General features: G+C 57.2%; 12 protein-coding genes across 12 annotated transcripts; 6 read left to right on the top strand and 6 right to left on the bottom strand.

Annotated features, from left to right (window-relative positions):
• Positions 1–1,756: 1,756 nt before the first annotated feature.
• J3D65DRAFT_621003 (apses transcription factor-like protein) lies at positions 1,757–3,749 on the bottom strand. Its single transcript, XM_066799907.1, has 5 exons — positions 3,403–3,749; positions 3,145–3,347; positions 2,932–3,091; positions 2,135–2,870; positions 1,757–2,071 (listed from the first exon to the last, which is right to left on the bottom strand). The coding sequence occupies exons 1-5, from the start codon at positions 3,467–3,469 to the stop codon at positions 2,038–2,040; spliced, it is 1,200 nt and encodes a 399-aa protein (XP_066655797.1). The 5' UTR covers positions 3,470–3,749; the 3' UTR covers positions 1,757–2,037.
• A 158-nt stretch (positions 3,750–3,907) lies between these two features.
• J3D65DRAFT_315386 (uncharacterized protein) lies at positions 3,908–4,886 on the top strand. The gene is made up of 2 exons (XM_066795306.1): positions 3,908–4,351; positions 4,633–4,886. Exons 1-2 carry the CDS (start codon positions 3,958–3,960, stop codon positions 4,671–4,673), a joined length of 435 nt encoding a protein of 144 aa, XP_066655796.1. The 5' UTR covers positions 3,908–3,957; the 3' UTR covers positions 4,674–4,886.
• A 3,157-nt stretch (positions 4,887–8,043) lies between these two features.
• J3D65DRAFT_645326 (immunoglobulin E-set) lies at positions 8,044–8,845 on the top strand (the record flags this gene model as incomplete). The annotated part of the gene is made up of 4 exons (XM_066802207.1): positions 8,044–8,116; positions 8,140–8,255; positions 8,338–8,590; positions 8,715–8,845. 4 exons carry the CDS (start codon positions 8,044–8,046, stop codon positions 8,843–8,845), a joined length of 573 nt encoding a protein of 190 aa, XP_066655795.1.
• Positions 8,846–9,145: 300 nt separating this feature from the next.
• On the bottom strand, positions 9,146–11,437 carry J3D65DRAFT_315323 (major facilitator superfamily domain-containing protein). Its single transcript, XM_066795305.1, has one exon. It carries the CDS (start codon positions 11,130–11,132, stop codon positions 9,549–9,551), a length of 1,584 nt encoding a protein of 527 aa, XP_066655794.1. The 5' UTR covers positions 11,133–11,437; the 3' UTR covers positions 9,146–9,548.
• A 291-nt stretch (positions 11,438–11,728) lies between these two features.
• Positions 11,729–12,357, top strand: J3D65DRAFT_315253 (putative S1-like domain-containing protein). The gene is made up of 2 exons (XM_066795304.1): positions 11,729–12,182; positions 12,230–12,357. The coding sequence occupies exons 1-2, from the start codon at positions 11,872–11,874 to the stop codon at positions 12,330–12,332; spliced, it is 414 nt and encodes a 137-aa protein (XP_066655793.1). The 5' UTR covers positions 11,729–11,871; the 3' UTR covers positions 12,333–12,357.
• Positions 12,358–12,381: 24 nt separating this feature from the next.
• J3D65DRAFT_552323 (Lethal(2)neighbour of Tid protein) lies at positions 12,382–13,799 on the bottom strand (the record flags this gene model as incomplete). The annotated part of the gene is made up of 4 exons (XM_066797079.1): positions 12,382–12,987; positions 13,049–13,327; positions 13,376–13,620; positions 13,679–13,799. 4 exons carry the CDS (start codon positions 13,797–13,799, stop codon positions 12,382–12,384), a joined length of 1,251 nt encoding a protein of 416 aa, XP_066655792.1.
• A 157-nt stretch (positions 13,800–13,956) lies between these two features.
• Positions 13,957–15,840, bottom strand: J3D65DRAFT_620987 (uridine-cytidine kinase 2). Its single transcript, XM_066799906.1, has 6 exons — positions 15,429–15,840; positions 15,240–15,367; positions 15,046–15,190; positions 14,949–14,991; positions 14,787–14,900; positions 13,957–14,736 (listed from the first exon to the last, which is right to left on the bottom strand). The coding sequence occupies exons 1-6, from the start codon at positions 15,579–15,581 to the stop codon at positions 13,979–13,981; spliced, it is 1,341 nt and encodes a 446-aa protein (XP_066655791.1). The 5' UTR covers positions 15,582–15,840; the 3' UTR covers positions 13,957–13,978.
• A 27-nt stretch (positions 15,841–15,867) lies between these two features.
• J3D65DRAFT_620984 (CTLH/CRA C-terminal to lish motif domain-containing protein) lies at positions 15,868–17,583 on the top strand. Its single transcript, XM_066799905.1, has 4 exons — positions 15,868–16,055; positions 16,111–16,193; positions 16,383–16,578; positions 16,770–17,583. The coding sequence occupies exons 1-4, from the start codon at positions 16,053–16,055 to the stop codon at positions 17,247–17,249; spliced, it is 762 nt and encodes a 253-aa protein (XP_066655790.1). The 5' UTR covers positions 15,868–16,052; the 3' UTR covers positions 17,250–17,583.
• J3D65DRAFT_620980 (serine/threonine-protein phosphatase 4 catalytic subunit) lies at positions 17,387–19,036 on the bottom strand. Its single transcript, XM_066799904.1, has 3 exons — positions 18,869–19,036; positions 18,556–18,789; positions 17,387–18,451 (listed from the first exon to the last, which is right to left on the bottom strand). The coding sequence occupies exons 1-3, from the start codon at positions 18,882–18,884 to the stop codon at positions 17,748–17,750; spliced, it is 954 nt and encodes a 317-aa protein (XP_066655789.1). The 5' UTR covers positions 18,885–19,036; the 3' UTR covers positions 17,387–17,747.
• Positions 19,037–19,472: 436 nt separating this feature from the next.
• J3D65DRAFT_315200 (uncharacterized protein) lies at positions 19,473–22,166 on the top strand. Its single transcript, XM_066795303.1, has 4 exons — positions 19,473–19,595; positions 19,653–19,830; positions 19,960–22,032; positions 22,086–22,166. The coding sequence occupies exons 2-3, from the start codon at positions 19,670–19,672 to the stop codon at positions 21,791–21,793; spliced, it is 1,995 nt and encodes a 664-aa protein (XP_066655788.1). The 5' UTR covers positions 19,473–19,595; positions 19,653–19,669; the 3' UTR covers positions 21,794–22,032; positions 22,086–22,166.
• A 1,565-nt stretch (positions 22,167–23,731) lies between these two features.
• Positions 23,732–26,348, bottom strand: J3D65DRAFT_666805 (adaptin N terminal region-domain-containing protein; the record flags this gene model as incomplete). The annotated part of the gene is made up of 3 exons (XM_066802962.1): positions 23,732–26,047; positions 26,101–26,246; positions 26,309–26,348. The coding sequence occupies 3 exons, from the start codon at positions 26,346–26,348 to the stop codon at positions 23,732–23,734; spliced, it is 2,502 nt and encodes an 833-aa protein (XP_066655787.1).
• Positions 26,349–26,705: 357 nt separating this feature from the next.
• Positions 26,706–27,446, top strand: J3D65DRAFT_552077 (uncharacterized protein; the record flags this gene model as incomplete). Its single annotated transcript, XM_066797068.1, has 2 exons — positions 26,706–27,177; positions 27,286–27,446. 2 exons carry the CDS (start codon positions 26,706–26,708, stop codon positions 27,444–27,446), a joined length of 633 nt encoding a protein of 210 aa, XP_066655786.1.
• Positions 27,447–27,498: the final 52 nt, after the last annotated feature.

Raw genomic sequence — 27,498 nt, 5'->3', positions numbered from 1 at the left:
AATTATACTGCCACCACGTGTATATGCATTACATACGCAAGTACTTCAGGTCGTTCTAGTCCGTCCGCCCGTCCGCCCGCAGCAGTCCTTCCAGTGCTTGCTTGCTTGCTTGCTTATCCATCCCATCCCATTCCATCCATCTTCTCCTCCCAGAGGTAGGTAGGCAGATACGCTGAGCGCTGCGCGACTATTCACGGCCATGTCTTACACCCATGGCCTACCTACCCAGACAGACCTAGACTCTACCATATCCATCGCATCGCTTCATCTCCCTCCATTCTCCCTTTTGTTCAACAAAACACCACAGCACTACGGTGTCTATCACAGTACACTTGTCGTCTCAAGAAGTATACAGTAGCACAGAGAAGCGTAGCGTAGCACGTCAGAGGAGACGGGATCAGACGGGAGAGTTGTCAAGACTAGAGTTGATTAGCCGGCTAACGGCACGGCTGAATGACACACTAAAACGACGACGACGACGACGATGACGATTACGCTGATTCCGTTGCGCAAAAAAGGCAGGCAGGCAGCGCGCTCACGTCCGTCATCCCTCCCCCCCCAAGTCCTCGTAGGAATCTCCCTACGTCTCTACAGGCCCCCTCCCTGCTGGTTCGCCTTGAATCTCTATAATCCTGACATGGAGAATATCTTTTGCCGGAGGTGATAAATGGCGGTTAGGGCAGTGAAGATAATCTAGGGGTGTGTGGGGGGTATATGTAACCAATTGCGTGCGTTGACGGTGCGTGCGTTTGAAGAGAGAGAGAGAGAGAGAGAGAGAGAGAAAGAAAAAAAAAAGAGAGAGAGAGAGGGAGAGAGAGCGGTCTTGATTGCGCAATGTTGCGCCCGCGCCACAAAGTAGCGAGGGCGGGGCAATCTCCTAGACGGTAGTTGCTCGCAACAAAAAAGGGGAGAGGGAGTGTAGTCTAGCTCTCCACGTGTCGCTTTCTACCTTCCCGCTTCTTCTCCGATGGAAGTAGACAACTAGGTGACTAAGGGGTGAGGGGGGAAATTGAGCTGGGATGAACTGAGGCCTGTGTGTACTGCTCTACACTGCGCCTTTGTCGGCCTTTCCTGGCAGTGCCTCGCCGTGCGTGGTATGGTAGCATGGCGAGGCGAGGCGTGAGTTGAGTTGAGTTGAGTTGAGTCGAGTCGGGTCCGGTCAAGGCGCGTCCGTCAGACTGACCTCAATCTTTACACTGCACGCCCCACACAATAGTGACGTCTGGTTTGACCTCACGGCACGACAGCGTGACGCCAAAGCGTTGGAAACTTTCCACTTTCAACATTCCCTCTCTTGGTTGTTCCGGGCTGGCACGCAATTCTCCCCCGAAGAAAGGACAACGGTGCCGTCGTGCCGTCCTGCCTTGCTCGGCCACGCGTGCGTGCGTGTGTGCGTGGCGGGCAGGGTGGCAGGGTGGCAGGCTGGCTGGCCTACGTACCTCAGTGCGTATCTACATGGATAAAGAAAAGAGATAGAGGAAGAGGAAGAGAAATGGGGATGGGGATGGGGATGGGATGCAGGAAAGATGGCGGTTGGTGGGTTTGTTTGGATTTCTTATTCTGGGTCTGGTTACTATCGGGTGTGGATGGCGAACCACTCTGCATCCTCTCTCTCTCTATGTCTCCCACCTGTGCGTGAGCAGTTCTCGCCAGTCAACAAAGTCGCCATCCAGCCAGCTTCTGCGTCCGCCCGCCCGCCCACGCGCCTTCCAAACCACACCACGCCCGCGACAGACCACGCGGCCGTGGTCGCGCCCGAAAACAAAGGAGAGACAAGGAGAAGAGGGGGAAAAAATCGAGTGATCGAGTGATCGAGTCGAGTCGAGTCGAGTCGAGCGAGTCGAGTCAAAACAGTCGTCATCGGTGGTATGGTATCTCAAGGCGCCTCCTGATGCGCACGATTGGGCCAGCAAGCCGCTGCCGCTGCCGCTGCCGACTTCCCCGTCTGTCTGTCTGTTCTTACATGGCGTCATTTGGCGATTTAATTTCTTCGATCGAGCTACTGTTGTAGGTGCCGGTGGCTGTAGCTGCCATCGATCAGAGCAGACTTTGCAGGAAAGGAATCAGAGCCCTGGAAACGCGCAAGTTAGTATGATGGAAAGTGCGCTGCTTCATGCATGTTGGGAAAACTCACCCAATGGCCAGCGTGGCGCTCAGCCCCATGAACGCCTTGGACCGCACGCGCTCCTTGCGCAGCTCCTCCTCGAGCACCTTGGTGCGCTTGACCGGCTGCACCTCCATGGCGTTGGCCTCGGGCTCCTCGAGGTCTGCATCGTCGGCCTTGCGCTTCAGCGACGACGACTTGTTCGAGCTTGAGCCGTCGGCCTTGTTGGCCTCCTCGACCATGCGCCGCGCCTGCGCAATCATGTCCTCTGGCCTCTCGGGCAGCGGCAGCTCCGGGTGCTCTGCCGGCACGTCGACCTTGACGGCCGTCGTCGTCGTCTCGATTTCGCCCTGCTTTTGCGTCGTCTCGTCCACCTCGACGCGCACCGTCTCAGAAGCCGCCGTGGCTTCGCCGTTGACTGACTCGCCGCCGAACTCGGATGCCGCGGGCGTCTCATTCTCGACGGAGCGGTGCAGCGCGCTGGGGGTGCCCTCGCGCGCCTCCTTGGCTGCCTTGCGCGTGGTTCGCGGCTTACGTGGCGATGCTAGCTTGCGTGGTGAGGCCTTGGTCGGAGAGGCGGAGCGCATGGAGCGGGTACGCATGTTTGTGGCGGTGGGGAGGAGCGATGCCTTGTCGGCGACGATGAATTTGGGTGGGGTTGAGATTTCGTGGGAGCCTTTATCCTTGGTACCCTTTTCGATCGGCTCCGGATCGAGCAGCGCAACGATCCACGCCGTCATGGCGTAGTCGTCGGCGAGTTTGAGAGCTGTACGCGCGCATAGTGAGCAGTGTGGCCCGGCAGCCTTTGTGTGTAGGGCGCGACGTACCGTCTTCGGGAGAAACCCACACGTTCCCTGCAACCTCGTCGCCGGCGCTCGTCAGCGTGTTGTGGTAGACGCGCTCCTGCTCTTCGTCGTCCTGCGACGCCCAAGGAAAGGCGGCCTTGAACATTCCAGTAGCGCTGATGAAGCCATCGCTGCTGCGGCGCTTTTTGGAGGGATTAGCACCGAGGCGCGAGGACGGCGGATTTGCGACCTCACCATCAAAAAGTACGACTCGGGGTAGGCCGAGCCCTTTGAGCTGAAGATGCCAGAACCATTGAGGTCCTTGGGCAAGGGTACGCGCAGATGGGCGTAGTCGAACAGATCCGTCACTTCGACTGGCTTGGAAGGGCCGGCGAGCTGGCCGGACTTGACCTGTAGGTTTGTTTGACCCAGGCGTCGTCGCTCGATGAGAATATCGACTGTGCAGTGTCAGCTCGGGGTCGGCGACGCGACGCGTGCAGGAGGCCAACGTACGAGCGGGAGTGTGCTCGGGCAGTATGAGCGGGTTCCGCTGGTCAGGGAGGACGCGGGTTTGGACCATGATGTTGACAGTGGGGGTGGAGTGAAGCTGTGCGCAGCAGGCAGTCGGTCGGTGTGGATGTCGCTGTGGAATGGACGGTTGGGGGGACAGCAGAGCGGGAGAGAAGAGCACGACACGACGCGAAGTGAGCTTGGACGCTTGGTACGCGACCGGTTACACCCCTGCACCCTGAAAAATGCGGTCTGGACGAGCAGTGTTCGGAATGAAGATGGTGGGTGGGTATGGCTAGCGAAGCAGCGATGCAGTCATGATGGTGAGATGGTGAGATGGTGAGAGGGTGAGAGGGTGAGAGGGTGAGAGTTGGGTTGAGGACGACGGGAAGGTTTTGGGTGCTTCTCGACAGGGAGACAGAGAGGCTGGCCGGGTCTGGCGTAAGCTACAGTACGAGCTAGAGCTGTCATCCAGGCACTCGTCGACTTGGAATCAGTCCCGTTTACTGCTTTACAACGAGTCCAGTAGTTACCAGCATCCACAAGACCACATCAGCGATGGCGACGCGAGTACCTGTACTGACCCCGATCGGGCCATGCACGTGCTTGACGAGTGTTTTGGCGGTCAGCGGTCACTGCAGCCAGGGGAGGCCCCGCACAGACCAGGCGGGGCCCAGAGGCAGAGGCAGAGCCAGGCCAGAGGCCAGAGGGGGAGGGGGAGAGAGAGACTCTGGTGTTCCAAAAGGGTCTCCCATCCTCTACTCACAACACCTACCGTACCTTACTCTGTTCTACCACAACACCATCCCTCCCACTCCCTCGCTCACTCCCACTCGTCCATCACCCCACAGCGCAGCCATGGTTGACGGCCACGAAGACGAGCTCACCCCCGAGCAGACCGAGGGCTTCAAGGTCGGCGAGAAGAAGACCATCGACGAGTACCAGCAGCTGGGTGAGTCGCCTCCCCCATCCCCCTCTGCCGTCCATGTGCTTTGCTTGCCTGCATCAATTCATCTGCCGCTGCTCGTCACCATGTTTGGCTGTGCCATTCGACCGACATGGCCGTCCTGGTGCATGTAGCCATGCCAAGTCATCCAGAGCGAGGGACAGCTTGCCTCGGCCACACGAGGTGCCTGGCCCCGCCAAAACAACTTGCCCGCTCTCTGCAGCCGCCAACATGCACGTCATGCCGTTGAGCCGCAACTCATCACTGCACCTGGTACTACGAAAAAGAAAAGAAAAACAACAACCTCCAAAAATATGGCTACCCCTGACGAGCTCCTGCCAAAACACACGGGCCTCACTGGCTGCCTATGCGCTTTCTCGCTGAGCCAATGGGTCCAAAATGCCCGCCAATCTCGGTCCTCCTGCTCATGACTGCCTCTCCAAAAAGAGAAGTCGCCTTGTAATCCACCGTGGCTACTCGCTCGCTTTCACCATGGCTCGATTCCTCCATCTTCATCTGCTTCTTCTTCTTGACAGCAACATTCCATCGCCACCCTGTTTCTCCAACTGTCATTATCGACATCGACATTCAGTATTCACATCAAATACCACCGCCTCCACGGCCTCTTGCTGTGACGCTCGTTTGATCAAGAAAAAGCCACCATAGCTTGACAGCCGAACAGAAGGACCTCTGAGTCTTTTGGACCATTTTACAAGTCATTTCCTCATTGTACCCCATCAAACGCTGCGGTAAAATGCCATCGTCAGGCCGCTCTCGTTCCAATTCGCGCCAAAGGCCCCACCGACGCTCCTGGCGACCATCGTTCCTTTTCCGATCGCGCTCCGCCAGACCCCGGACTGGAGTCCAGCACGACAACGCCTCGGGCGTATCGGATCAACCGTACCATAGCCGGGGCTTCAATTCCTTGCGCCGCCATCTCAGGTTACCGCGTCATCGTCCTGTTCCCGACCAACCAGCTGGCGAGGGAGCAGATCAGGTACGCCGACAACGCCACCCAAGAGGACATCGGTCATTCGACCTTCGCCCAGCCGATACGGGAGCCCACAATACCTCAACCGTCGATGCGTTCCCCCAATTCTCGAGACGCGACCTTGATGCCATTCGACGTAGAGGCCCCCTGTCGTGCCAGGAGACCGACCCCAGCGATCCGGTCTATCAAACAGGGAGAAGTCTCAACCCCAGACGACACTGGCCATTCCATCTTCGTCGTGTCAACACGAGAGCTCCAGACCGTCCAGACCGTCCAAACACCAATACGTTTCCCCAGCTCTCAAGCACCGACTTGGAGGCCATTCGACGCGGAGGCACCCAATCGAGCCAGGAAAATCGTCGCAGCGATCCAGTCTACCAAAGACCAAGGCTCTCCAACCCCAGCCAGGCCGAGAAACCGTCCAAGCTAACCTTCTTTCCACCTCCATCTGGGCACCTTCTCAAACTCAATATCTTCTCTGTCCGCACACCCGACTTGCCACTGCCGCACGGCTTTGGTGAAGAGGGCAGAGGGGACATCAACCATGTTGCCGAGACCCCAACAGCACCTGCCAACCCTTCTGAGGGCCAAGGGTCTCAACATAGGGCGCTCAGCAGTGCCAATGGCCGGAAAATTCGCATGCTCAGATCTCTGGCAATCCGCCGGAAGGATCAACTCAACTCTCATGCACCAGAGCCAGCTGCTCAGCATGACCCTTCCAGTCCTTCGGACGCTGAATTTAGCTTTGATCCTCGTGCCTCAAGGGATTCCGATATCATCATAAACAACACATTAGACCAGAGATTAGCTGCACTGGCGGCCACGATTAAGCGAGAGCGCATCAAAATTCAGCTCAACGCTGTCGAGGAACAAGAGCGGATGTTGCAAGAGGCCAGAGAAAGACTTCCTCTGGAAAGAGAGAGACAACGGGGCAGAGCCATCAAAGCCATGGAAAAGCAAAACAGGAGGCAAGAGCGCCGTCTGCGAGCGGCTCGACGCAGACAGCGTTTGGCAGATACCAAATTCGGCAGACACGTTTCGACGATTTCTGGTTCTTACAATGCATTCCGCCAAAGGCAAGAGCAACGGCGTTTGTCCTCACGATTCTTCAAGATGGTTGACCAAGGAATAAGAAAGTCACGTCAGAAAGAGCGCTCAAGACGGCACGTGGAAATCTTGGAAGCCAAGAAACGCCGGCAAGATTGGATTCAATGCGAACGCAATGCCCGGAGAAAGGAGTTGGCCAAGCGGCTCAAAGAGAGCAGCCTGGGGAAGGCGTTTGAAATATTTCGGGGGAAATTGTCCAAGAAGAAGCCCTCGACAGAATCGCAAACCGTGACCGATGTTCTCCGACGCTCCTCTGACCCTGGCGAGACTGCAGCGCCCAGAGAGGACCATGAGAATACTCAAGCTTCCCAACGGACGACACAATCACGGGTTGATGACCAGTCGCCGCTGGAGGCGCAACGAGAGGCCCAAGATGATGCTAGCCGTGCCGACAATGAAGAGTCCAGTAAAAACTCGTCAGGCTCAAGCTCTAGCTCTGATTCTGACTCGTCCGACTCGGTTGATCAGACCAATTACCAACCACCGCACGACGATTCATCTGGTGGACCTCCACCAGGTCCCTCTGGGGGAAATGGCTCGAGTACAAGACCACCGGCGCCTGATTCCTCCAACACTGGTGGCGGGACAACCAAACGGCAATCGGCAGCACTGTCCTACTCTTCCGAGCACACTCTGTCGACGCCACTTCACAGACCGTGGCATCGATATCAGGCGAACCAAGGCTGCCGCCATGCTTTGAGGACGTCTCATGCACCACAGCACAGCTCTCCGCTGCGAGTTTCTGTATTTCCGCCCATGGACGACGAGCCGTCCAGCTGTCAAAAGAAGTTCGGCTGCAACTCCCATGCTTCGGCCTCTGAATCGCCACAGAATGGGAGGGACTCTTGTTCGTCCAAGTCAGAAAAGGAGCCCCCACAGTTTGAGACCCATTCAATCCCTGTCGTTTCAATGCTTTCAAATCGCTCCATCGACTCGGATTCCTCGGATGGCATGCCACACGTGTCATTGCAACATCTGACTCAATTGTTCGTTTACCACACCGACAAGCTTCGTCAGACATACGGCGAGCTCAAACGGCGGGAATTGGACGTGATGCGACATTCTGTCGACTGCATACTCCCTGTACTCGAGGATGCGCAGCAGCGATTGCTTTTTGCGAGCCAACAAAACGACTGTTTCGAGGCCGGACCAGTCGATGAGATTCCCGGCTCAGAAGCAACTGGACTGGCCCAGAAACATGTGCAGGCCGACAGCGTCAAGGAGCCGTCACTTTCCCAGACATCGCGGTGGAGTTCACAGCTACTTGACATACTTTGACATCGTCGACAGTCCCCAGTCTCGGAGCTTCTCATGCGAAGGGGAAAGTCGAAGCGGTCGAGCATTGAATGACGCTGTCAAAATACCGCTGCATTCTTTTGCCTCTGGCTCGAGAGGAGGCAAGACTTGGTCTCTCAAAGTCATCCCTCGTCTGCTCTTGCAACAGAGTGAAGCAGAAGAGGGTTTCCAGCAGGCACTGAATCAAATCACATTTGAGCGATGCGAATTAGTTTTGGGGGTCATTTGTGGTCTGCTGGCGTTGGAGTTTGGAGTGACTTTTTTGCTTTAAAAAGCTCTCTTGCTACGCGCCAGCTTTCCATCAATGACATTCCTTTTTGACTGTCTCTCACTCACTTCAACGCAGGCAGCAAAGCACATGCAGGTCGTCGTCAGGAGTTGCTAATGTGATTGATTGTAGATCAGAATGACGAGTCTCTCCGCAAGTGGAAGGAGAGCCTGGGCATTGGCTCGGGCAACACCATCTCCGACCCCAACGACCCTCGCACAGTCATCATCCTCTCACTGGGTCTCGAGGTAAGCAAGCCGGCACCACCACCACCACCACCATCACTCGTCCCAAAACGCATTTTGCTAAGCAGCCGCCGCACACGACCAGGTCGAGGGTCGCCCGGACATCGTCATCGACCTGTCTGCGCCGGGCGCCGTGGACCACCTCAAGGAGAAGCCGTTCACGATCAAGGAGGGGGCGCAGTTCCGCATGAAGGTGACGTTCAAGGTGCAGCACCACATCCTGTCGGGCCTCAAGTACCTGCAGGTCATCAAGCGCATGGGCGTCAGCCAGAAGACGCAGGAGATGATTGGCAGCTACGGGCCCAACACGACGGATAAGCCCATCTATGAGAAGAAGTGTGAGTCTGCTGGTCCCATCATGCCCTGCCGTTGGGCTTGGGGGCTCCCTTTCCCTTCCCCCTCTTTTCGCGCGTGGTAGAGGAATGGATCGGTGGCTAACGCGACCCTGCTTGCCATGGACAGTCGAGCCCGAAGTCGCCCCCTCGGGCATGATGACGCGCGGTCACTACAACGCCGTGTCCAAGTTCGTCGACGACGACAACCAGACGCACCTCAAGTTTGAGTGGTCGTTTGACATTAAGAAGGACTGGTAGGTGCAGCAGGGGTACTGTCGTGTTTGTAAGGAGGAAGAAGGGAGGGTGGAGGATGGGCGGATGGAAGATTTATGAAGGGTAGGACAGGAGGGGGTGGAAGATGGAAGAAGGGTAGGAGGCGGAAGGATAGGAGGGTGGATGATGGGTTAGGTACTTACCTACCTACCTACCTACTTGCTATTAGAAAAAGTTCCCGGATCGGCTGGCTGCTTGATTGACCAACTTAATTGACTGGCTGGGTGGCTGCTTTCCCTTTCCTCGAATTCCTTTTATTTTTTTGCTCCTTTTCTTTATTTTATTTTTTTTACTGCGTCAACCTTTGTGGACTAATCTAGTAAATTGTGTCTAATCAGGTGGGATGGAATTTGAATTTAGTCTGCGCCGCCTGTTGTCTTCTTCCCTCTTTACTCTTTCGTAGAACCTGCCAGCGCTCCTTGCCGACCCGTCTACCTGCCTTGCGATATAGATGTCAAGACTGAGATGGGAAGTAGACATGTCGCTTTGTTTATTTTTTTCTGTATTTTGTGACCGTGTTCTGAAACGTCTCGTCTACGTCGACGTGATTCTCACTTGTTGTACGTAGTCTATCTGCCCACACCACTCAGCAGCAGCAGTCGTCGTCCATCCCAAGCATCTGAATGTAACCGAGGTGCCAGCCCGACTGACCGACGGACAGATTCCATCTCCCTCCCTCCCCTCCGTCTCACTCCACCGGCTTCCTCACCCGCGGCAACCCCCACCAACACGCCAACATGCCCGCAAACATGGCAACACAGACGGGATTAACGACCCAGGTCCCCCTCGCCTGCGCCAGCAGGCCCGTCAAGAACGGCGCGAGCGCGCCGCCCGAGGAGCCCGCGCCCTCGATGAGGCCGACGGCGTTCATCTGGATCTTGGGCGGCAGCAGGCGCACCATGATGGTCTGCGAGCAGGGGTAGATGGGCCCGAGCAGGAAGCCCAGCACGGCGATGGAGATGTAGTTGGACAGCAGCGACGGCACCTGCCACACGAGGATTTGGAAGGCGATGGCGCCGAGCGAGAGGCCCGTCACGAAGGGCAGCTCGCCGCCGACGTGGCGCGTGAGGTGCACGAGGAGGAGCCGCCCGAGTGTGATGCCCCCGAAGAAGCCCGCCGTTACGTAGCCGACTTGTGACGGGTCGCCTGAGCGGTAGTGGATTAGGAATGAGATGATCCACCCGCTGATGGATACTTCGGCGCCTTGGTGCAGGAAGATGAAGAGCGCGCCTGTGAGCGTCGTGCGGTTGGACAGCGCCAGTTTGAGCAGCGAGCGCTTGGACTCGGGCCGCTGGGCGCGCGGCTGCTGCTCGTCGGTGGCGGCGGATCGCGATGTGTAGTCTGTGTAGGCGGCGGCGGCGGCGGCAGAGCGCTGCTCCGGGCCCGACAGCAGCTGCACGCCCGCCGGCGCCGTCTCCTTCTCGTAGTTCCAAAACGCCCACGCGTTGAAGACGGCGCACACGACGCGGGTGCCGAGCGCGATGAAGTAGAACCGCGACCAGCGGATGCCGTGGGACGCCATGGCGGTGGCGAGGATGGGGCCCAGCGTGCCGCCCAGGCTGTACGAGCCGTGGCACAGGCCGAGGATGATGGTCGAGTTGGCCAGGTTGGCGACGAAGACGTTGTTCAGGGCGAGCCCGATGGCGTAGCCAAAGCCCAGCAGGAAGAAGGAGCACACGACGACCCAGAACGGCGGCGTGGCCACGAGCATCACGTAGCCGACAATCATGGTGATCTCGGCCAGTACGAGGCTGCGCGCGCGGCCGTACCGCTCGTTGATGGCGCTGGTGACGAACGCCGCCGCGATGAAGCCCGCCGCATTGCTGATGAAGATGAGCGAGATGATGGCGTAGCCCACGTTGTACTCGGCCGCGCTCTCCATGTACGGGATCAGCGCGCCCGGCGCCGAGTCGCTGAGCCCGTCGCCAAAGTACACGAGGCAGCAGCACAGCACCCGCCACCGGTTCATCGGCGGGTTCCAGAACGTTTGCGCGATCGAGGCCACGTCGAGCGGCGACGCCGACCGGCTGTTGTGCTCCAGCTCGCTCGGCGTGTGCGGCGTTGCCGTGCCCGCCGTGATGTTGGACGTTTGCGAGTCGGTACGCACATGGCGGCGTCCGTCGATTGTCTCGCCGAAGACGAGGTGGTCTTCTGCTTGGTTCGAGGGTGATCGAATCGAGACTGATTTCTGGCGGGCCCGAGGCGGGTCGGTGATGTGTTTGTCTCCCGGCGGCTCTTCAATCTCGAAAAAGGACGAGATTGTGTGCGCCATTTCCGCGGTAGAAGATGTGATGTGAATGATGGAATTGAAAGTATTTGAAAGTACGAGATGACAATGGTAGACTGGCAGCGAGAATCAATCTTTCAGTAGAGAGTGTAAAAGAAACAGAGAGTCGTAAAACGCAACGTCGTCGTGTCAGAGCACGTAGATCTAGCCCACGAGGCTGGCAGCAGCACGCCGCTCTTTTGAAAAGGGAGAGCATGGTTCCTCATTTAGGTAATTGGGTCCATGGGGTCTTAGGTGGCCCATTGCATGCATCTCATTGACCGATTGCGGAACCAGAAGGGCGCATTGTTTCCCCAACCGGTTCCACAAGACGCATCTCCTTACCCCAGCATATGGTCCCATGGTAGCGCACGCCCGACATCCCTATCTCGACGAGTTAGATACGAATGTCAATTGGAGGGCATTGTGGACGGGTCGTGGTGCTGGCCAATGGTGTGACGGATGACTCGTTTCCCGGTGATGCAATTGATAAGTCGACATGGCTGACTTGACGTGACAGATGCTGGAGCATTCACCATGCAGAAGCAACAGTCGAGCACCGGAAGAGAAGAAGAGCTGCGGGCGTTGATGGAACAAAGGAGTGACGTGGGGAAGCTCAGGTCCGCCCCGACGCTAGAGCCGTACCTACATGGTCCGTGCACGAAACACCATGTGAAAAAGTCCAGCGGCTGTGGTGCCTGATGACAACATCAACTTCGTTTCTCGTTCCACGACAGCACGAAACATGGGACGACCCAAGCGCCAGCTCCACGCCGTCGAGGAGGAGACGCTCACTCCGCCCGCCGCGCTCCCCGACACCCAGACCATCGCAAAGGTCACAAAGGCCGAGGGCAACAATCTGTACACGGTCGAGCTGCCCTCTGGCAAGACGGCCCTGGCCGAGCTCAATGCCAAGTTCCGCTCGACAATCTGGGTCAAGCGAGGCACATTTGTCGTCCTGGACCAGTCCACTCTGGCCGAGCGCGAGAACAAGATTGCCGGCGAGATTGTCAACGTCGTGAGGGACGAAAAGGCCTGGAGGAAGCAGAAATACTGGTAAGACGGCGCCGACTGTCAAAAGAGAACCCATGCTGACAGCTTAGGCCCGCACAATTCACAAAGGCATCAGCGTACCCCGAAGATAGCGACGACGAGGATTCGACCGTTGGCAAGATGCCCCCGTCGGACTCGGAGGATGATTCTTGAGGCAATCTCGTCATATTCGGCGCCCATTGCATGTCGAAAGGACATGCAACTACTCTGCGTGAGGATGCACCGCATGCCCCTCCTTGTCGCCCACGTCCGTCCTCGTCCCCCACCACACGCCAGCGATTTGAACAAACAAAACTGCCACCACGGCCATGGAGCTGGCGTTGGTGCTCGGATACACATTCCAAGCCCACTCTTGCGCCCCCCAAATGACATACTGGAGGATGGGATGGAACCCTGCGCGCCAGAGCAAAAAGGGAGTCGCCCACGCGATCCAAGCGTAGAACTGGTAGTGCAGGGACCGGGCGCAGAGCATACCAATGGCAATGGCAGAGAGCATCGTCGTCAGGATGAATTGGGGATTGACGCGCCGGGAAATAAGTCGCTGGTCAGCGGGCTCCTTTAGAATAAGGCGGATGGTGTCCGGGACGGAGCGCTGCGCGGGCTTGATCCAACGGTTAGCGGCAAAGAAGACTAGCAGCGCAAGATGCGCCACGAGCAGTGCAACGGCGAATTCCTTGGACAGGAACGTCTCCTCCGAGACGAAGCGCCAGTTGACGGTCCACTTGTAGAGAAAGACGCGGGTCAACTCAAAGGCGCGGGAGAAATAGCCTTTGATGTTGGCCTGCATGAACGGGTACGCAAACACTAGCTGCAGAATCCTACTCAGCTCCTCTCTCTTGCTACAAACGTGAAACGATGGGCGTGCGTACCTGCAAATACACCATGATCATGGCCTGTGTCAGCGCGCGGTCGACTCCTACGCCCTGGAGGAGGACCAGCCCCAGCGCTGGCAGCGCCAAAAGTGCGCTCATCTTGATGCCGACGGCGAGCGAATAGAAGACGGAGCCCGCGGTCCAGAGGTGCTTTTGGTAGAGGTACAAGGCCACGAAGAACGCGCCGACGGCGAAGCAATCGTTGAAGCAGCGCAGAACGAAAATGCTGTGCAGCCGCTTGGACAGAATCAACATGGGAAAAACGTACGGTGGAACCTGCTCTGGTCAGCTTTTCTCTGTAGTGATTTGGACTCGTCGACGCACCTTTGCCTTGCGGTAGCACGCCATGACCACGACGAGCACCGCCACGTAGAGCGCCGCAAACAGCAATTGCGCAGCCAGAATATTCGTGCCCTGTCCCGTGAGGCTATACAGCAACCTGTAAACGTACACGTGGGCCCCCGGGTACACCAGGGGCCCCGTACCGCCCTTGATCTTGGTGTAGTCGCGCTCGCCGTCAATGAACTGCTCCACCTGCTCCATGTACGCGTTCCAGTCGATTTCGGTGTCTGCCATGCTGGTCAATCGAGGCACGAGAATCGCAAATCGTCTGTGTGCTGCACCCACACGGTATTTTCCAGATGATGAGCCCGCATAGTGCGGCGTCGGCGCAGAGCAGCAGCGGACACAGCCATCGCGCGTACCGCGGGTCGCTTGAGATGTCAAGCGCTTTTCTGATCAGGTCCATGGTCATGGATGTGGGAGGTTTTGGTGTAAAGGAGAATCGCGGAAAGCTGACACGGTTGCTCGGCGATGTCACGTGGCTAGGCCGAATGTGGAAAGTCTCCTACAATCAGAGGACTCCGATCAAGGTTCGCATTTCACGTTTGACCAAAGAGAGACCTGGGAAAAGAATTCGAATGTGTTCTAGCAGCCCAGATATCTCAACTCTACCCAACGCTCCTCATAATCCTTGACCAGCCTTCCAACCACGACTCTAATATCGGGAAAGACTTGCATCAGCCTGTTCAAGCCTTGCCTTCCAGCAGTATAAGTCACAAAGACAATGTTCTTCTCGGGAACGCCATGATCCACCAAGACCCTCACAGCCATTAGAGCTGCTCCGCCGCTTGACATTTGGGGATCCATGATGAGGACGCGCTCGTGCGTCTCGATACCCTGAGGGAGCACGTGGTAGTGCAATTCGGGCTCGCCAGTCCGGTAGTTGGTCTGGATCAAGACCCTACCCGTCCGACAGTCCGGTATGACGCGCTTCAATCCCTTTTCGAGCACGCCTCCGCCGCGCAAGACGACCACCGCGCTGACCTCGCCGTGAGGCTTCAGCCCCTGGTATGTGGTCTCTTGCGGTGTTGTGACGGTGACGGCATCAAAGCGCATGCACTGGAGCGACTCTTCTATGAGCAGCGCACAAATTCTGTCAAAGTAAAAGACAAAATCCTGGCGCGAGGTGAAGGGGTTCATCAAGAGCGTGTGGATTCCCACAATCTGCGGCTTTTGGGGCATGACGATGACGTTGGGAGAAAGAGCAGTCTCTTCGGCCAGTTTTCCCAGCCTCTTGAGATCTTCCTGGTGCTGATGCGACTTGATGGTGAGAATCTTTTGTATGCGGTCGGTGACCATCGATATGGCGACCTTGTTCTCAACGCCGCGAGGGATGATGATATCTAAGGTGCAAGTGAGTAGATGTGCCATTGTTTTGAGATTTGGGGCGTACCTGCTACTTCTCGCTGAGGAGCAACAAATTGGTGGAAGTTGGGCTTGACGAATGAGAACCATTGCTTGATGCAGCCCTCAATGTCTCGACCTCTGTGCTTTACGTCTCGAACGACTGCTCCCTGTCAGCTCGAGTACGAAGTAATACGCAAGAATTGCTCACGTCTTCTCGACAAGCACAAGTCGCCATCGGCGTCGGCAAAAATCTAGACATGTCAGGAACGAATAGACACTAGAAGTGAGCTGAGTGAGCTGAAAACCTTGAGATCGAGCATGTCAAGTATCCGCTTGTCATGAAGAGCAAAAATGCCTTCCAAGATGAGCACGTGGGGAGAATAAATGGTAGTCGACTTTTCCAAACGGTTATGCTTTTCAAACGAATAGACAGGAATGTCGACCTTTTTCCTGTGGACTGTCAGTTTCTTGCCAATGGCTGCTCGTAGAGGCCACTCACCCCTGCTTGACATCCTGAAGCTTCTCCAGCAAAAGATCAAAGTCGATGGCTTCTGGAGCATCGAAGTCGTACTCGTTCCTGAAAGCCTTTGCTGACTGGGCCGGTGTCAACGGCTTGTAGAAAGAGTCCTAGACGAATTAGCGCTATGGGTCGTGGGCACGGCATGAGTGCGACCGAGTTGAAGCCTACCATGGACAAGATGACGACCCATGGCAGGTTGAGCGCGGCGACGATCGCCAGGGACAGGGTCGTCTTTCCCGAACCGGAGCTACCAGCAACGCCAATGATGCTTGTGTTGGCCCATGGCGGACTGTAATGAGCCCTCCGGACGGTGCTCATCATCGAAGCCTGCAAGAGTCAGTGCCTTATCGCTGAGAGGACAGGTGCGTGGCAGTCAAGGGCCGTCCTTAAGATGTACCATGGTTGTGGAGGCTAGCGAGCATGCTAGGGCCGTCTTTACCATCTGCGGAGCAGAGGCGACCAATGACTAAATTGTTATCGCGACCCTGGAATTGTGGTCGTCGGATGTGGTAGGTGCTCTCATGCCCGTCACGTGATGGCTCGGTTCGGGACGGCCAGATCGTCCGAGCGTCTTCCGTCGAGCTTTTCTCGACCTCAGCTTCCATCCATTCCATTCCTCCTTCCTCCCACTCTCGCTTCTTCATCACCTCCATCCAACTCCTCGCACAGTGCCATTTCGCATCTTTCTGCCTCTCTGTCTCGGTCCTGTGCTCCCGAGGCACGGCAGACATGACGCTGGTCGGTGTGAGATAGAGAGAGAGAAACGCTGCGACTAGCCTCCTCCTCCTCACCATGGTACGTTTCTTGCCTGCAGCACGCCGCCGCCGCCAAAACTCTAACAGTGTCGCAGAGCTCTTCAACCGTCATATCGGCTGCCACGCCCAGTCGGCACCCGTTTGAGCGTCGCATCGACGAGATCAAGCCCGCAAAGTCGTACGTTCTACCCCTCATACCAGCCCCCTGCACCTCCCCCGCCGTCCCTTCGCATGATGTGTTTATATCAAGTTGGGAATCTCTCCGAAAGTCTATGTGGAGACCAAATTTTACTTGTATCTGACTCTGGCGGAACCCACACACTTTCGCTGTCCTCTTCGAAACGCGACGCTGACAGTCGATGAACAGGGACATTAACAACGTCATCATGGACTACCTTGTTAGTGAAGGATACCCGATGGCTGCGAAGCGCTTTGCTGTCGAGGCCAACATCCCGCCGGCTGCTGAGCCGCAGGCGATCCAAGAACGGGTTGACATTCGGAATGCCATCCATGCTGGGGACATTGAAACTGCGATCCACAAGATCAATGATCTCAACCCTCAGGTCAGTAACTCCCTTCCAGCTCCTCCCATTCCTTATTGCTATGATTATTCGAGTTATCATGCACCACTCATAATCACCTTCGGGTGTTGATGAATAAACTCCACACACTTCAGTCCTCAGTATGAGCACACATCAATCATTTGATTTCATTCCCAGCCGTTGCTTGGAGCATCAAGCTAACGTCGGAACAGATTCTTGATCATGACCCGGCACTCCACTTTGCTTTGCTTCGTATGCAGCTCATCGAGCTCATCCGCAAATGCATGTCGACCGGCGCGGACATCACTCCAGCTCTGAACTTTGCAACTTCGGAGCTTGCACCGCGCGCTCCTACCAATCAGGAGTTCCTGCAAGACCTGGAACATACCATGGCCCTTCTCATATTTCCACCTGAGAATCTTACTCCACCGCTGTCTGCGTTGCTCGACCCCTCGCTTAGGCAAACCGTGGCTGCGAGGGTTAATGAGTCCATCCTCGCCAGCCAGGGTGCTTGTCGCGAGGCCAAGATCAAGCAACTTGTGCGGCTGCGCGCTTGGGCCGAGCAAAAGGCTCGCGAAGCGCGGAAGGAGATCCCACCCACCTTGACTCTGGGCCTCGACTCGGACAAAGAAGGGCACGACGATGATGACATTATGAACGGCAACGGCGAAACAGACGCCATGCAGGATTGACTTTGAATTTTTTATATCTACGGTAGCGTTGGCGTTTGGGAACAATAGGCGCAGGCACAGCTCATTGAGGTTACGATACGAGGCGAAGCTGGCAACACTCATATCATCACTCATCCAGGGGGCATGGGCTCCGCTGGCGACAGAAGTAATCGAAGATACCCTCTGGCATTCTAGCCACTCTTGAACCGCTTTGTTCTTAATGATGTGAAAATGTGGGAGGAGTCCAAGCTCGATTGTAAAAGGATGTCACATTTGGTCCGTCGAATTGTTCGTGTTGTCCGCAAACGATGCAATAGAGCTTTCGTACATTCCTGCTATCCTATGGACAAGCCTCGAGGGTCTATATGGCCTCATGATCCAGAGCAAGCAAGCCTGGTCTCGCCTGCGCCACCAATGCCCGTGATATCTCATGCAATCATGCCCATCCCAAACGCCAGTAAAAGAACAAACGCTACAGGGCTCCGACGGGTAGTATCAGCCACGCGATCCACACAACTACTAGAGGAAATACTCGGTCTGGACTTCTTTGCCCTGCTGCTGCTGCTGCTCGGCGCGGTGCAAGTCGTTTTCGGGGGCGGCGTCGAAGACGTTGAAGAAGCGCTCGCCCGTGTCGCTGACCTCGAGGACGCTGGCCATGTTGCCGCAGCGGTAGCAGTAGTTGGGGGCGCTCCAGACGGTGCTGAGGCGGTCGTCGTACAGGACCTGGTAGCCCTCCTGGCACAGCTGGTGGGCGCGCAGGATGTGCGACATGGCGTTGACCTCGAGGAACTTCTTGACGACCTGGGCGCCAAAGGTGTAGCCGGCGCCGCGGGGGCTGAGGCTGAACTCGTCGCGCTCCGAGTCCGGGTCGCTCCAGACGAGGTCGGCCATGGGGCCCTCGTGGGGGATCTCGCGGAAGCGGTCGATGATTTTGATCTGGTCGATCGAGTGGATCGAGGGGCTGAGGCCGCCGTGCACGCAGAAGATTTGGTTGTTGATGACGACCGACAGCGTCAGGAAGTCGAACATGTCGGTGAAGTAGTGCCACACGTTGGCGTCGCCGTACTTGCGCGAGCACTCGGTGTAGAAGCCGTACGACTGCGTCACGCCGCGCGACTCGTGGTTGCCGCGGATCAAGTGCACGCGGTGTGGGTAGCGCAGCTTGAGGCACACGAGGAGCGAGATGGTCTCGACGCTGAAGAGACCGCGGTCGACGTAGTCGCCTGTGGAGGAGGGCGGGCTTGTCAGTGTGTAGGTCCTTCTTCAACCACGTCTGCTGTCCGTAGACAAGACACGACAGACAGACGCCGACACGCACGCGACGTACCAAGAAACAGGTAGTTTGTGTCGGGGCAGAAGCCTCCTATCCTGAATATCTCAATCATGTCGAAGAATTGGCCGTGGATGTCGCCGACGACGGTGACGGGGGCGTCAATGTGGACGACATTGCTCTCCTTCATCAGCAGCTCTTTGGCTTTGGCGCAGATGGCCTCGATGACCGAGTCGGCGAGCAGCTCCTTTTTGTAGAGCCTCGCGATGCACTCGTCGAGGTCAACCGTGGCTGCTCATGGCGGGGCATTGTCAGTCTGCCAGGGCTCGACGTAGCTTGGTTTGGTTGAGGACAGAACAGAACCACGTACCCGGAAGGCCTGGCATGGCGGTGGTGCGGGGCGGCGAGCCGGGGGCGCGGGCTCGAGTAAAGGGAGACTATGAGGCTTCGCGGGACAGTATCTTCATCATCATGGCGGGGTGGCGACAAGGAGGACAAAGACGACAGAGAGAAGGTGTGATGGTTGTTGTAAGGTAGCTGATTCAAGTTCAAGTGAAGCTCCACTCGCCGGCCGCTCCGCTGTCGCCGGGAAATCTGCCATCACGTGCCGCCAATCAAATGGAATCGCGGCGGATACCTTGACCTTGGGGACCTCACTCGACCCATTCATTCTCAACGTCGCCTTCGTCGCCCATTGTCGACGTCTGTTGCTGAGCCTTTGCTCGAGGCCGCCGCTCCATCCATCAGGTACCTATATGTCTCCCGTCGCCCGTCACCATTCGGCTGTGGATCTCGTGGAGCGACCCCTGCTGCTACACGTCCTTCCGTCTTGAGCTGCTTTTTTCCCTCACTCACTCACGCATCCTCAAAACCTTTTTTTCCTCTCTCAATTTCTCGTCTTTTCCCGCCGCCGACACGCCATTGGCCCCATTTGCCTTTTTGCGCTCGCCGTTACTCGTCCACGAGAGAGCCCCTCGCCTGCGTGATGCCGTAGCACCGCGCGCCTTGGTCAAATTCGTCACCGCTGGGCTGCCATTCATCTTCCATCCCCCTCTGCTCGTCTCCCATCTGCCGTCGGCCACCACTTTCCCGCCTCGGTATCTTTTCAGTCCATCAGTCTTTTCCTTTTCCTTTGCTCAACTCACAGTCTTCAGACTGTCATCGCCGCAACATGTCCTGGAGCGGCCCGTCGGCTGGTGCCTCGTACCAGCCGCCAGCCTACGGACAACCGCCCTACTCGCAACAACCACCCTATGGCCAGCAACCGTTTGCCCAGCCCTATCCACAACAGGCTTATCCGGCTCCTCCGCCAGCTCCCCAGGCCCATCAAAAGTAAGTGGTTTTCTTCTGGCCTGGTCGATTTTCATTACATTCCACCTCGTCTCAGCCCGTCTCTCTCGTCCATCGAGTTGTGTTCTCTCAACTCCAATTTCCTTTCGTCAGCTGATCTCCTTTCCAAAGTCCACATTCGCACTCTTCCAGGCGAAAAAGCAACTCTGTCGTCACCCGATATCCTGTGCCAAACTATCAACGCCCACCGCAAAATCCCCAAGGCAATCCTCTTTATGCCCAAGGTCAGTATCCGCCGCAGGCATATCCACCACCTGCGCAAAACTATCCGCCACATCAAGGCTATCAGCCTGCGCCCTACCAGCATGGCTATCAAGGATACCAGACGTCTCCCGGCTACCAACCTCCACAGAGCTACCCGCATGGATGGCACGCTAACCAGGCCTATCAACCACCAACACCCACCTACGGATATCCGCAGGGCCACCATCCCCCAACGGACCCTGCCGCCGCTCAACCAGCTTACCCGCCCAACGGATGGACGCAAGCTCCGCCTTTTTCAGGAAACCAACCAGGTTCTTTTCCGCCTCCGCCGCCGGACCCAAACTCCGCACCGCTTGCCAATGCCAATTCCACAGGGGACAGGCCATTGCCCCAAGCCTCTCGGCCACCAAAGTCGCGTAGAAGTACCCTGACCAGGAACGCGAGCATAGACCCCGCAGACCTTCCAGAAAGCCAAAGACTTTACCAGAGTGCTACGTACACGATAAATTTGGGCGTGGACGATTGGGACCAAGCGGATTACGACGGCGCCCTCTGGCCTAAAAGCAATGAACCGGTCAACCAGGACTATAGCCTGGGTGTCATAGTGTGGCATCCTGCAGACAAGATATCGCGTGCTTTGCCCTCGAAATTCGACGATGCTCTGACCTGGACGGGCCTTGACGAAGCTCAGGCCATTGGCAACGCCGAATCGGTCTCGATTTATTTTGGCCCCGAAAACGCTCACGAGGCTTTCCTAAGCATCCGACAGACCGAAGAGTGGGACACTGCCAAGCATGACTCGATATTCTACGAGTTCACTGCCAAGTCGGACTTGATTGCCGTGGAAAACGTCATTGCAAATCGTGACCGTCCGGACCTTACCGAGGATGAGATTCAAGGGCCCAAAGTCGAGGAGCTACCAGATGATTACGTTGAGATAAAGAAGGAACCCGACTGGAATGTTATGGACAATCTGGAGCGGGCGCTCTCTACTGAGCAAGATGGTGCACCGAAAACGCCCAAGAAAAGTCCCTCTCGATCACCCTCGCCAGCTCCTACAAGAGATGACGCTCAAGAGCAACTTCTTGCGGCTCTCGGCGTGACCGGCTCTCCCAAACCAATCTCCAACGCTCCTCTTCCCGAGAATCATTTCCTGCCGCCCTCTTTCTCAAACGATCAAAAATCCGACAGACGCAAGTCTGGAGGGCGCCGGGATTCGCAGAGGCATTTTAGCGATTCCAAGCAACCACCGCCTCCACCGCCGCCCGGACCACCGTCTTTCCGCAACGGACATGACGCCCCTCATAGCCGTCCAAGCCAGAGCAGTCCGCCACACAGTCAAGGGAGCTTGCCTCAAAGCGGACCGCCTCGCCACAACCCTAATTTCTCACCGCCAGCTCCACCACCGCCTCCCAAACCTGAACGCTCTCCTTCGTATGATCCGTGGAACTCGCGACGCACCTCGGCGACGAACGGGTTTGGTGGACGCCGCAGTCCAGCGCCGTCCGACTCGAGTCAACGTACGGCAGCCGGCTCCGACTTTCACATGGACGAGAGCGACCCTTTCAATCCGAATACCTCCCATCCAAGTCACCCGACTCTCAAGAGATCAGAGAGTGGGGCTGGTCGGAAGAGGAGCTACGATGAGACTGAACCGGTTGATCCGAAGCAACGGCAAGAAGATGACTACACGCCGCGGATCAAGCGACGGCAGCCGCGCGTTGCTGCTGCTTATGGGTAGGTTGACATTGGATCTGTTGTGTTCTTGTGCTGACTTGGAATGAAGTCGACGGTAGCGATGATGAGGAGCTTGCTCGAGAAAAAACGGAAGCCCGAATCGATTCAATTGGCCAGGAGTCGCCTCCGCCGGCAACCGTAGGCGACTCCCGTCTACTTTGTCTGCTCTGAGTGGGTCTCCATCTCAAGTAGAGCACAAGCTCAGTCGCACCCCAAAGTGCTGGTGGCTCTGCCGGCTTCCAGGTCAGTTCGCAAATATCCTCTCGAGCCCACAACAGCTCATCCACGGCGCTCAGGTTCCAAAACGCCATCCCGACGAGCACAACAGTCTGCCAACCGGTCGAGGAAAGAGCAGCTGTAACTCCCTTTCTACTTGCATTAGCGAACGGCGTTTGCGTTGTATTTTGGCTGTCAAAAACTGTTTGGATATCGTGTCGTTTGCCCCTTCAGCCGCCGCCCTCCACCCACCACCACCACTGTCTCGTCCCGTCGCTCCGCAGCGACGTTTCTCGTCTGCAAGCGGCGGATAATGCGCTAATGGTGGTCGGCTAGACTTTATGTCTCACATGCTGTTCCGCGTGGGCGAGCTTGTTTCGGTGTGGTTTCGCATTTGCCTCGCCCGTCTTCCTCCTCCAAAAGTCTTCATTTTTCTCTGTCTCTCTCTCTCTCTCTCTCTCTCTCTCTCTCACTGTCTCCTATGAAAGAACTGGCGTCGGGTTGTCCTATCTTTTGCTTTCGCTCGCGGGTCAAAATAAAAGGGGTGGGCGTTGTCTGTCGGTCTTCCTGGGTGGCCTTTTTTCCTTTTTTCCTCTGTTTACAAAGTCTTTTTCCTCCTTCTCTGTCTCTCTCCCTCTCTCGCGACGTCTTCGAGTCCGTCGTCGTCTCTGTCTGAACTCTCTATTTCCCTTGTCTTCCGTCAAGTCCTCCTAGTCCTCCTCATCCCTATCTCTCGCACTCAGTCCGCCGTTTCCCCTTTGTTCGACAACGAGTCAGCCGGTCAGCCAGCCAGCCGAGGCGAAACAGCACGAAAAGAGAAGAGAAGCCCTGTCCCTGTGATTTGCTTTGCTTAATCTCACTTTGCCTTGCTCTGCCGCCGTCGCTGCCACTGCCGCTGCCGCTGCCGAACAGAAAAAGAAGAAAAGATTAGAAGAACAAGAGAAGAGAAGAGAGGGCTTTCTAGACTACATATCCTACCTACCTAATCCTGTCTCATCTCGTCTCGTCTCGTCTCGTCTCATCCGTTGTTCGGTGAATAAGTCTTTTGCTTGCTTGTCGATATCTATTCAGCACCTTTATCCATGCGTCTACCTCGCTTGCTTGCTTGCTTACTTGCTTGTATTACATTTGCCATTTGACCCAAGATAAAAGCACGTAGTCCACTGCTCTAATATTGCGCGTTGACATTTCCATTTCTGTGCATCTATCCATCTATCTGTCCGTCCGCATCACCAGTCTTCTAATCGCCTAAACGTCACAGTCTCAACAACAAAAGTCAAGTCTACAGTCAAAACAGTCAGCCAGTCGACTCAATCAATCTTCATCGTCGATTATCATCTTCGTCGTCATCGACTACGTCTCCTTCCCCTCTCATCTCTCTGCCACTTGGCGGTCTTGCTCTTCGTCAGTCAGTCAGTCAGTCGCACGTCTCGTCTCTATAAATCAACTCTCTTTTTCTACATCTCCTTCATAAGACGGCGGCCGCGGCAAGGCGGGCGGGCTGCCAGCGCGGCGGTCATTGCCTTGGTTGCATGTGACGAGTCAAGAAGTCAACAATCCAAGCGAAGTCCGTTTTGTGGTCGAGTATGGTTGAGTACACTACGGTAGGTAAGGACGGAGGAGGTGGTTCAGGGCGCAGCGCATATTATTACTTGCATCAAGCATTCGATTCGATTCGTTTGCCGTGCTTTGGTATAGTACAGTCCACACGCTTACTCTTCCTCCCTCACCCCCTGACCAACCGCTGGCCCTCTCCCGCATCGTCATCCTCGCTCTCCGTTTCCTCCTCTTCTTCCTCTTCCTCATCTGTCTCTTCGTCTTCATCCGTCTCCTCACTCTCAGTCTCCTCGCTTTCCTCGTCGTCATCTCCATCTGCGTCTTCGTCTTCAGCCAACCAGTCGTCCAACGTCTTTTCCTTGGCGCCATTGAGCTGGTCCACACCACCGCCCGCACCGATTCCACCGACGCCAAACCCGCTCTCCTTCGCGGCGCGGTCCAGCTGCTCGCCCGCCGGGACGACGCGCTCCTTGGTCGCAACGTACGCGTACTCGCGCGCAACGCCCGCCTCGTCCCGCAGCGTGGGGTCGGGCTCGTCGCCCGCGCGCACCCACTCGGGCAGCACGTCGTCGCCGCCGCGCAGCCCCGTGCCGACGACGCCGCCCTCGTCGCCAATCACCAGGCTGGCGTTGCCGAGCGTGTACGCGGCGCGGCTCTCGGACGGCGACGGCGCGTGCGGGACGGGCTTGGGCGCCAGCAGCAGCAGCGATGCCAGGTCCGTGGCCGACGGGACCGCAAGCAGCGCCCGGTACACGCGCGCCCGGTCGCGCAGGTCGTACGACGTGTCGTACCGCGTGAGGAGGAGGATGTAGTTGTAGAGGACGGGGATGGGGTGGGGCGGGGCCGCGGCGGGCGTCTCTTTAGCCTCCACAATGCTGGCATCGTTGAACTCGCCAAAGCCGCCCTCGTCGCCGGGAAGCAGCAGACTCGGACTGGCAGCGGCGTCCTTGTCTGGCGAGGCCTCTGGTTTGGGCGGCGGGTCGAGCAGCAGATGTTGCAGGTACACCTTTGCGGCCAGCAGCAGGATCTGCAGCTTGCTCTCCTCGGCCTCGCCCGCGTAGCCCTTGGCCAGGATGCGCAGCACGTCGGCCGCAATGTTGTTGCTCGGGTCGACCGACGCAAATTCGCCCACCAGCCAGATGATGCTGGCGCGCGCCGCCGGGCTCGTTGCTGTGTCCAGGTTTTTGGCCAGCCGCACCACCGTGCCCCGGTGCGACTCGGGGTCCCGCTGGATCAGGTGCCGCACCACTTCGAGCGCCTCCGCCACCAGTCGCGCATCGGGGCTCGAGATTTGCGAGAGCAGCAGCCGCATGCAGCGTGCCGCGACGCGCTGGTCTGAACTCCGCTGCGCGCAGCGGCCGATGGCGCGGACGGCCTCGCGGACCAGACCTGCGTCGTGGCCGCCGGTGAAGTGCGCCAGCTCAGCCAAGATGAGGCTTTGCAGGTGGTGAGGGCTGTGTGGAAATATCAAGGTGAGGATCTCGAGCTTCAGGCGCCAGATTTGCGGCGAGTCGGTGCTACGGAGGAGGAAGTGCGAGCTATATCTTACAAAGGCCTCGGGGCGCGCCATGCACACGCGCACGACATTGTGTAGTGCTATCAGCTCGACATCGGGAGAGGAGCGGAGAAGGGAAATCAGAGGGCCAATGGCGAGGTCGAGGTAAGCGGGGGTGCCTAGGTGAAGATAGCAGCGAGCTACGGCGACGACAACGGCGGAATTCCGCGATTGGAGCAGCGGAGTCAGCGATTTCAACAGGTACTCGAGGTCTGGGTCGAGCACGACGACTTCTTCAAAGGACGAGGGGTCGGCCGTGTCTTCGTCTCCCGACTCTTCGCTCGATTCGTCGTAGAAGCCCTTGGTTGGTTTGGCAGTGCCGTTTTTGGTGACACCGGGTCTCTTGACACGGCGTGTTCGCCGAGGGAAGCATTTGCGGGCGTAGGTAGTCATGAGCCGTAGCGTAGCCAATTGACCCCACTCGTCCATGTCCACCAGCTTTCGTATTAGACTCCGGTAGTGAGGGTGAATGAGATCTATCCTCTCGGGGCAAATTTCCAAAAAGGCAGCCACGGCTGCGCCAGCAACGTAGTATTGCTTGTCCCCCAAGAGTATAGAGAGATAGTCCACCAGCTGCGGCATTGTGTTTGGGTCTAGACTGTAGCACTTTGGTATGGCCAAAGCTGCGGCTTTGCGCACATACGGGCTCATGTCTCCGGTTCCGCGCTTGATGCCCAGAGAAACAATTTGGCTGATGACGGGCACGCGAATGCCAGACATGACGCGCATGGCCAGTGCCCGCACCTGGGGATTCGAGTCTGCCAGGGATTTTTGGATGGTGTTGATTGAGAGAAGGGCGGTGTCGGGCTCGGATTCGGCATGGAGCAAGAGGTAAATGTAGACGAGCTTCTTGATTTCGAGGGACGGCGATGCAATGTTTTTGATGACGGCGCTGAAGAATGGGAGCGTGGGTTGGTTGCGGTATGCCATCTAGCGTTGGACATGTATCAGCTCTGTGTAGACGGGTCGGTGAGGTGTCGTACGGCAATGATGCGGCGGAGGCCTTCCAGCACCTCGCGCTCATGGCGAGAATCCAGCAGACGCTTCAGCTGCTGGGCGGGTATGGGACGGGACGAGGTCTTGCGAGCAGCGCTGGCGTCGCGTGCGGCTTCGAGGGTCAGGTCTCGAGCTGTGGGACAAATAAGAAGAGGCCCGTGGCAGACATGCGGCACGAGGATGGAGAGGGCGCACCCGTTTCGAGCATGGCCGATATCCTGGAAATGGACTCCATGTTGCTGGCTGGGGCCCTGCCGTTGCGAGGGCGAGAGTGAGGCGGAGGTGACGATGATGGTGTTGGCGGTGCATGTGGTGCAGGTGAGTGGGCGGGTGCACGGGCAAGCGGCGTCTTTCGCGGAGCCCCGCCAATCGCTACAACATCTTCCTCGCTCAATCCGAGAATCGAGAGCATGTCGGGCCACCCCAAGGAGCATTCCAGAGCTGATGAACGACGGTCCTCGACTCTCCGCTGACGGCAACAACTACAAAACGGTAGCCCAAGCCACCTCCATGTCGCTTTGGAAACTCAAACCCTCTCGGTGGCCTTGAACTACTCACGCGCCCACCACCTGCACCATCCACAAATCAGAGCATGCATTCCAGCTGCCCAATCGTTCTCCACGGCCTGAGCATGACAGACCTGCTCCAGCACTTGACCGCCACCCACTCGGCGCCCACGACCCTGATTGTCTGCTCTTCCCGCGACCTTTTCGAGCATCAACTTGTGCGTGCCCTTGGCGCATCATCGCTTCAGGTCGACCAAGATGGACATGCCAGGAAGCACCCGCTAGTCACCCCAACGCTGCATCTCCTCAAGTCTACTCTGACCGTTCGTCTGGCGTTTTGTCCAAGTCTAGAAGCTCTGCGTGCCCACCTCGCCGTGTACAGGGCAAACCACGCCTGCGAGGTATCTGGTGGTACAAGGGAACCGATGCTATGCATTCTGAATATGCTAGCTCTGCACAGAGAAACGACCTCATTTTCAGCACAAGGGATCAGTCGAACACTTGCGATAGCAGTCGAGGCGGCTGCCAGATGTGGACAGAAGCTCGTGATTTCGGAATGTCCGGCTCCACCAGACACGACGATGGAACAGTGTCGTCACGAATCTGCAGAGAGACTGCCGCAAGACGCAGAAGCAAGTGGTGAACACGAGTCTTCCGAGCCTCGAGACCCTTGGTCCGAGCAGCTCTCCATCCTGAACGTCACGACCAAGAGCTTCGGCGTCGGAAGCAGAGGCTGGGCTGGGCGGACCGTCTCGGCGAGAGCAGTGGCCGAAAGATGGTGTCGATTTGAGAGGTATCAAGGTGTCCAGGCTCGGCAGGGGGTGTGAGGTCCCAGGAAAGGAACATGCCGCTTCACGAGCAAGAGAAGTCAGCAGCCGA

The sequence above is a fragment of the Phyllosticta citribraziliensis genome (genome assembly GCF_038025025.1).
Source record: "Phyllosticta citribraziliensis strain CPC 17464 chromosome Unknown J3D65scaffold_5, whole genome shotgun sequence".
Taxonomy (NCBI): domain Eukaryota; kingdom Fungi; phylum Ascomycota; class Dothideomycetes; order Botryosphaeriales; family Phyllostictaceae; genus Phyllosticta; species Phyllosticta citribraziliensis.
This window is presented reverse-complemented; position numbering and strand designations above follow the sequence as displayed.

Coding starts and splice junctions, on each gene's coding strand:
- J3D65DRAFT_621003 (XM_066799907.1), bottom strand. CDS start 3,469: ATGGTCCAAACCCGCGTCCTCCCTGACCAGCGGAACCCGCTCATACTG. Junction 3,348..3,402: donor GCCCGAGCACACTCCCGCTC/GTACGTTGGCCT, acceptor GACACTGCACAG/TCGATATTCTCATCGAGCGA. Junction 2,871..2,931: donor GTGGGTTTCTCCCGAAGACG/GTACGTCGCGCC, acceptor GCGCGCGTACAG/CTCTCAAACTCGCCGACGAC.
- J3D65DRAFT_315386 (XM_066795306.1), top strand. CDS start 3,958: ATGGCGACGCGAGTACCTGTACTGACCCCGATCGGGCCATGCACGTGC. Junction 4,352..4,632: donor CGACGAGTACCAGCAGCTGG/GTGAGTCGCCTC, acceptor ACTACGAAAAAG/AAAAGAAAAACAACAACCTC.
- J3D65DRAFT_315323 (XM_066795305.1), bottom strand. CDS start 11,132: ATGGCGCACACAATCTCGTCCTTTTTCGAGATTGAAGAGCCGCCGGGA.
- J3D65DRAFT_315253 (XM_066795304.1), top strand. CDS start 11,872: ATGGGACGACCCAAGCGCCAGCTCCACGCCGTCGAGGAGGAGACGCTC. Junction 12,183..12,229: donor TGGAGGAAGCAGAAATACTG/GTAAGACGGCGC, acceptor CTGACAGCTTAG/GCCCGCACAATTCACAAAGG.
- J3D65DRAFT_620987 (XM_066799906.1), bottom strand. CDS start 15,581: ATGATGAGCACCGTCCGGAGGGCTCATTACAGTCCGCCATGGGCCAAC. Junction 15,191..15,239: donor CTTCAGGATGTCAAGCAGGG/GTGAGTGGCCTC, acceptor GACAGTCCACAG/GAAAAAGGTCGACATTCCTG. Junction 14,901..14,948: donor CTTGTGCTTGTCGAGAAGAC/GTGAGCAATTCT, acceptor GACAGGGAGCAG/TCGTTCGAGACGTAAAGCAC.
- J3D65DRAFT_620984 (XM_066799905.1), top strand. Junction 16,194..16,382: donor GAGATCAAGCCCGCAAAGTC/GTACGTTCTACC, acceptor GTCGATGAACAG/GGACATTAACAACGTCATCA. Junction 16,579..16,769: donor TCAATGATCTCAACCCTCAG/GTCAGTAACTCC, acceptor ACGTCGGAACAG/ATTCTTGATCATGACCCGGC.
- J3D65DRAFT_620980 (XM_066799904.1), bottom strand. Junction 18,452..18,555: donor CACAAACTACCTGTTTCTTG/GTACGTCGCGTG, acceptor CCTCCTCCACAG/GCGACTACGTCGACCGCGGT.
- J3D65DRAFT_315200 (XM_066795303.1), top strand. CDS start 19,670: ATGTCCTGGAGCGGCCCGTCGGCTGGTGCCTCGTACCAGCCGCCAGCC. Junction 19,831..19,959: donor GCTCCCCAGGCCCATCAAAA/GTAAGTGGTTTT, acceptor TCCTTTCCAAAG/TCCACATTCGCACTCTTCCA.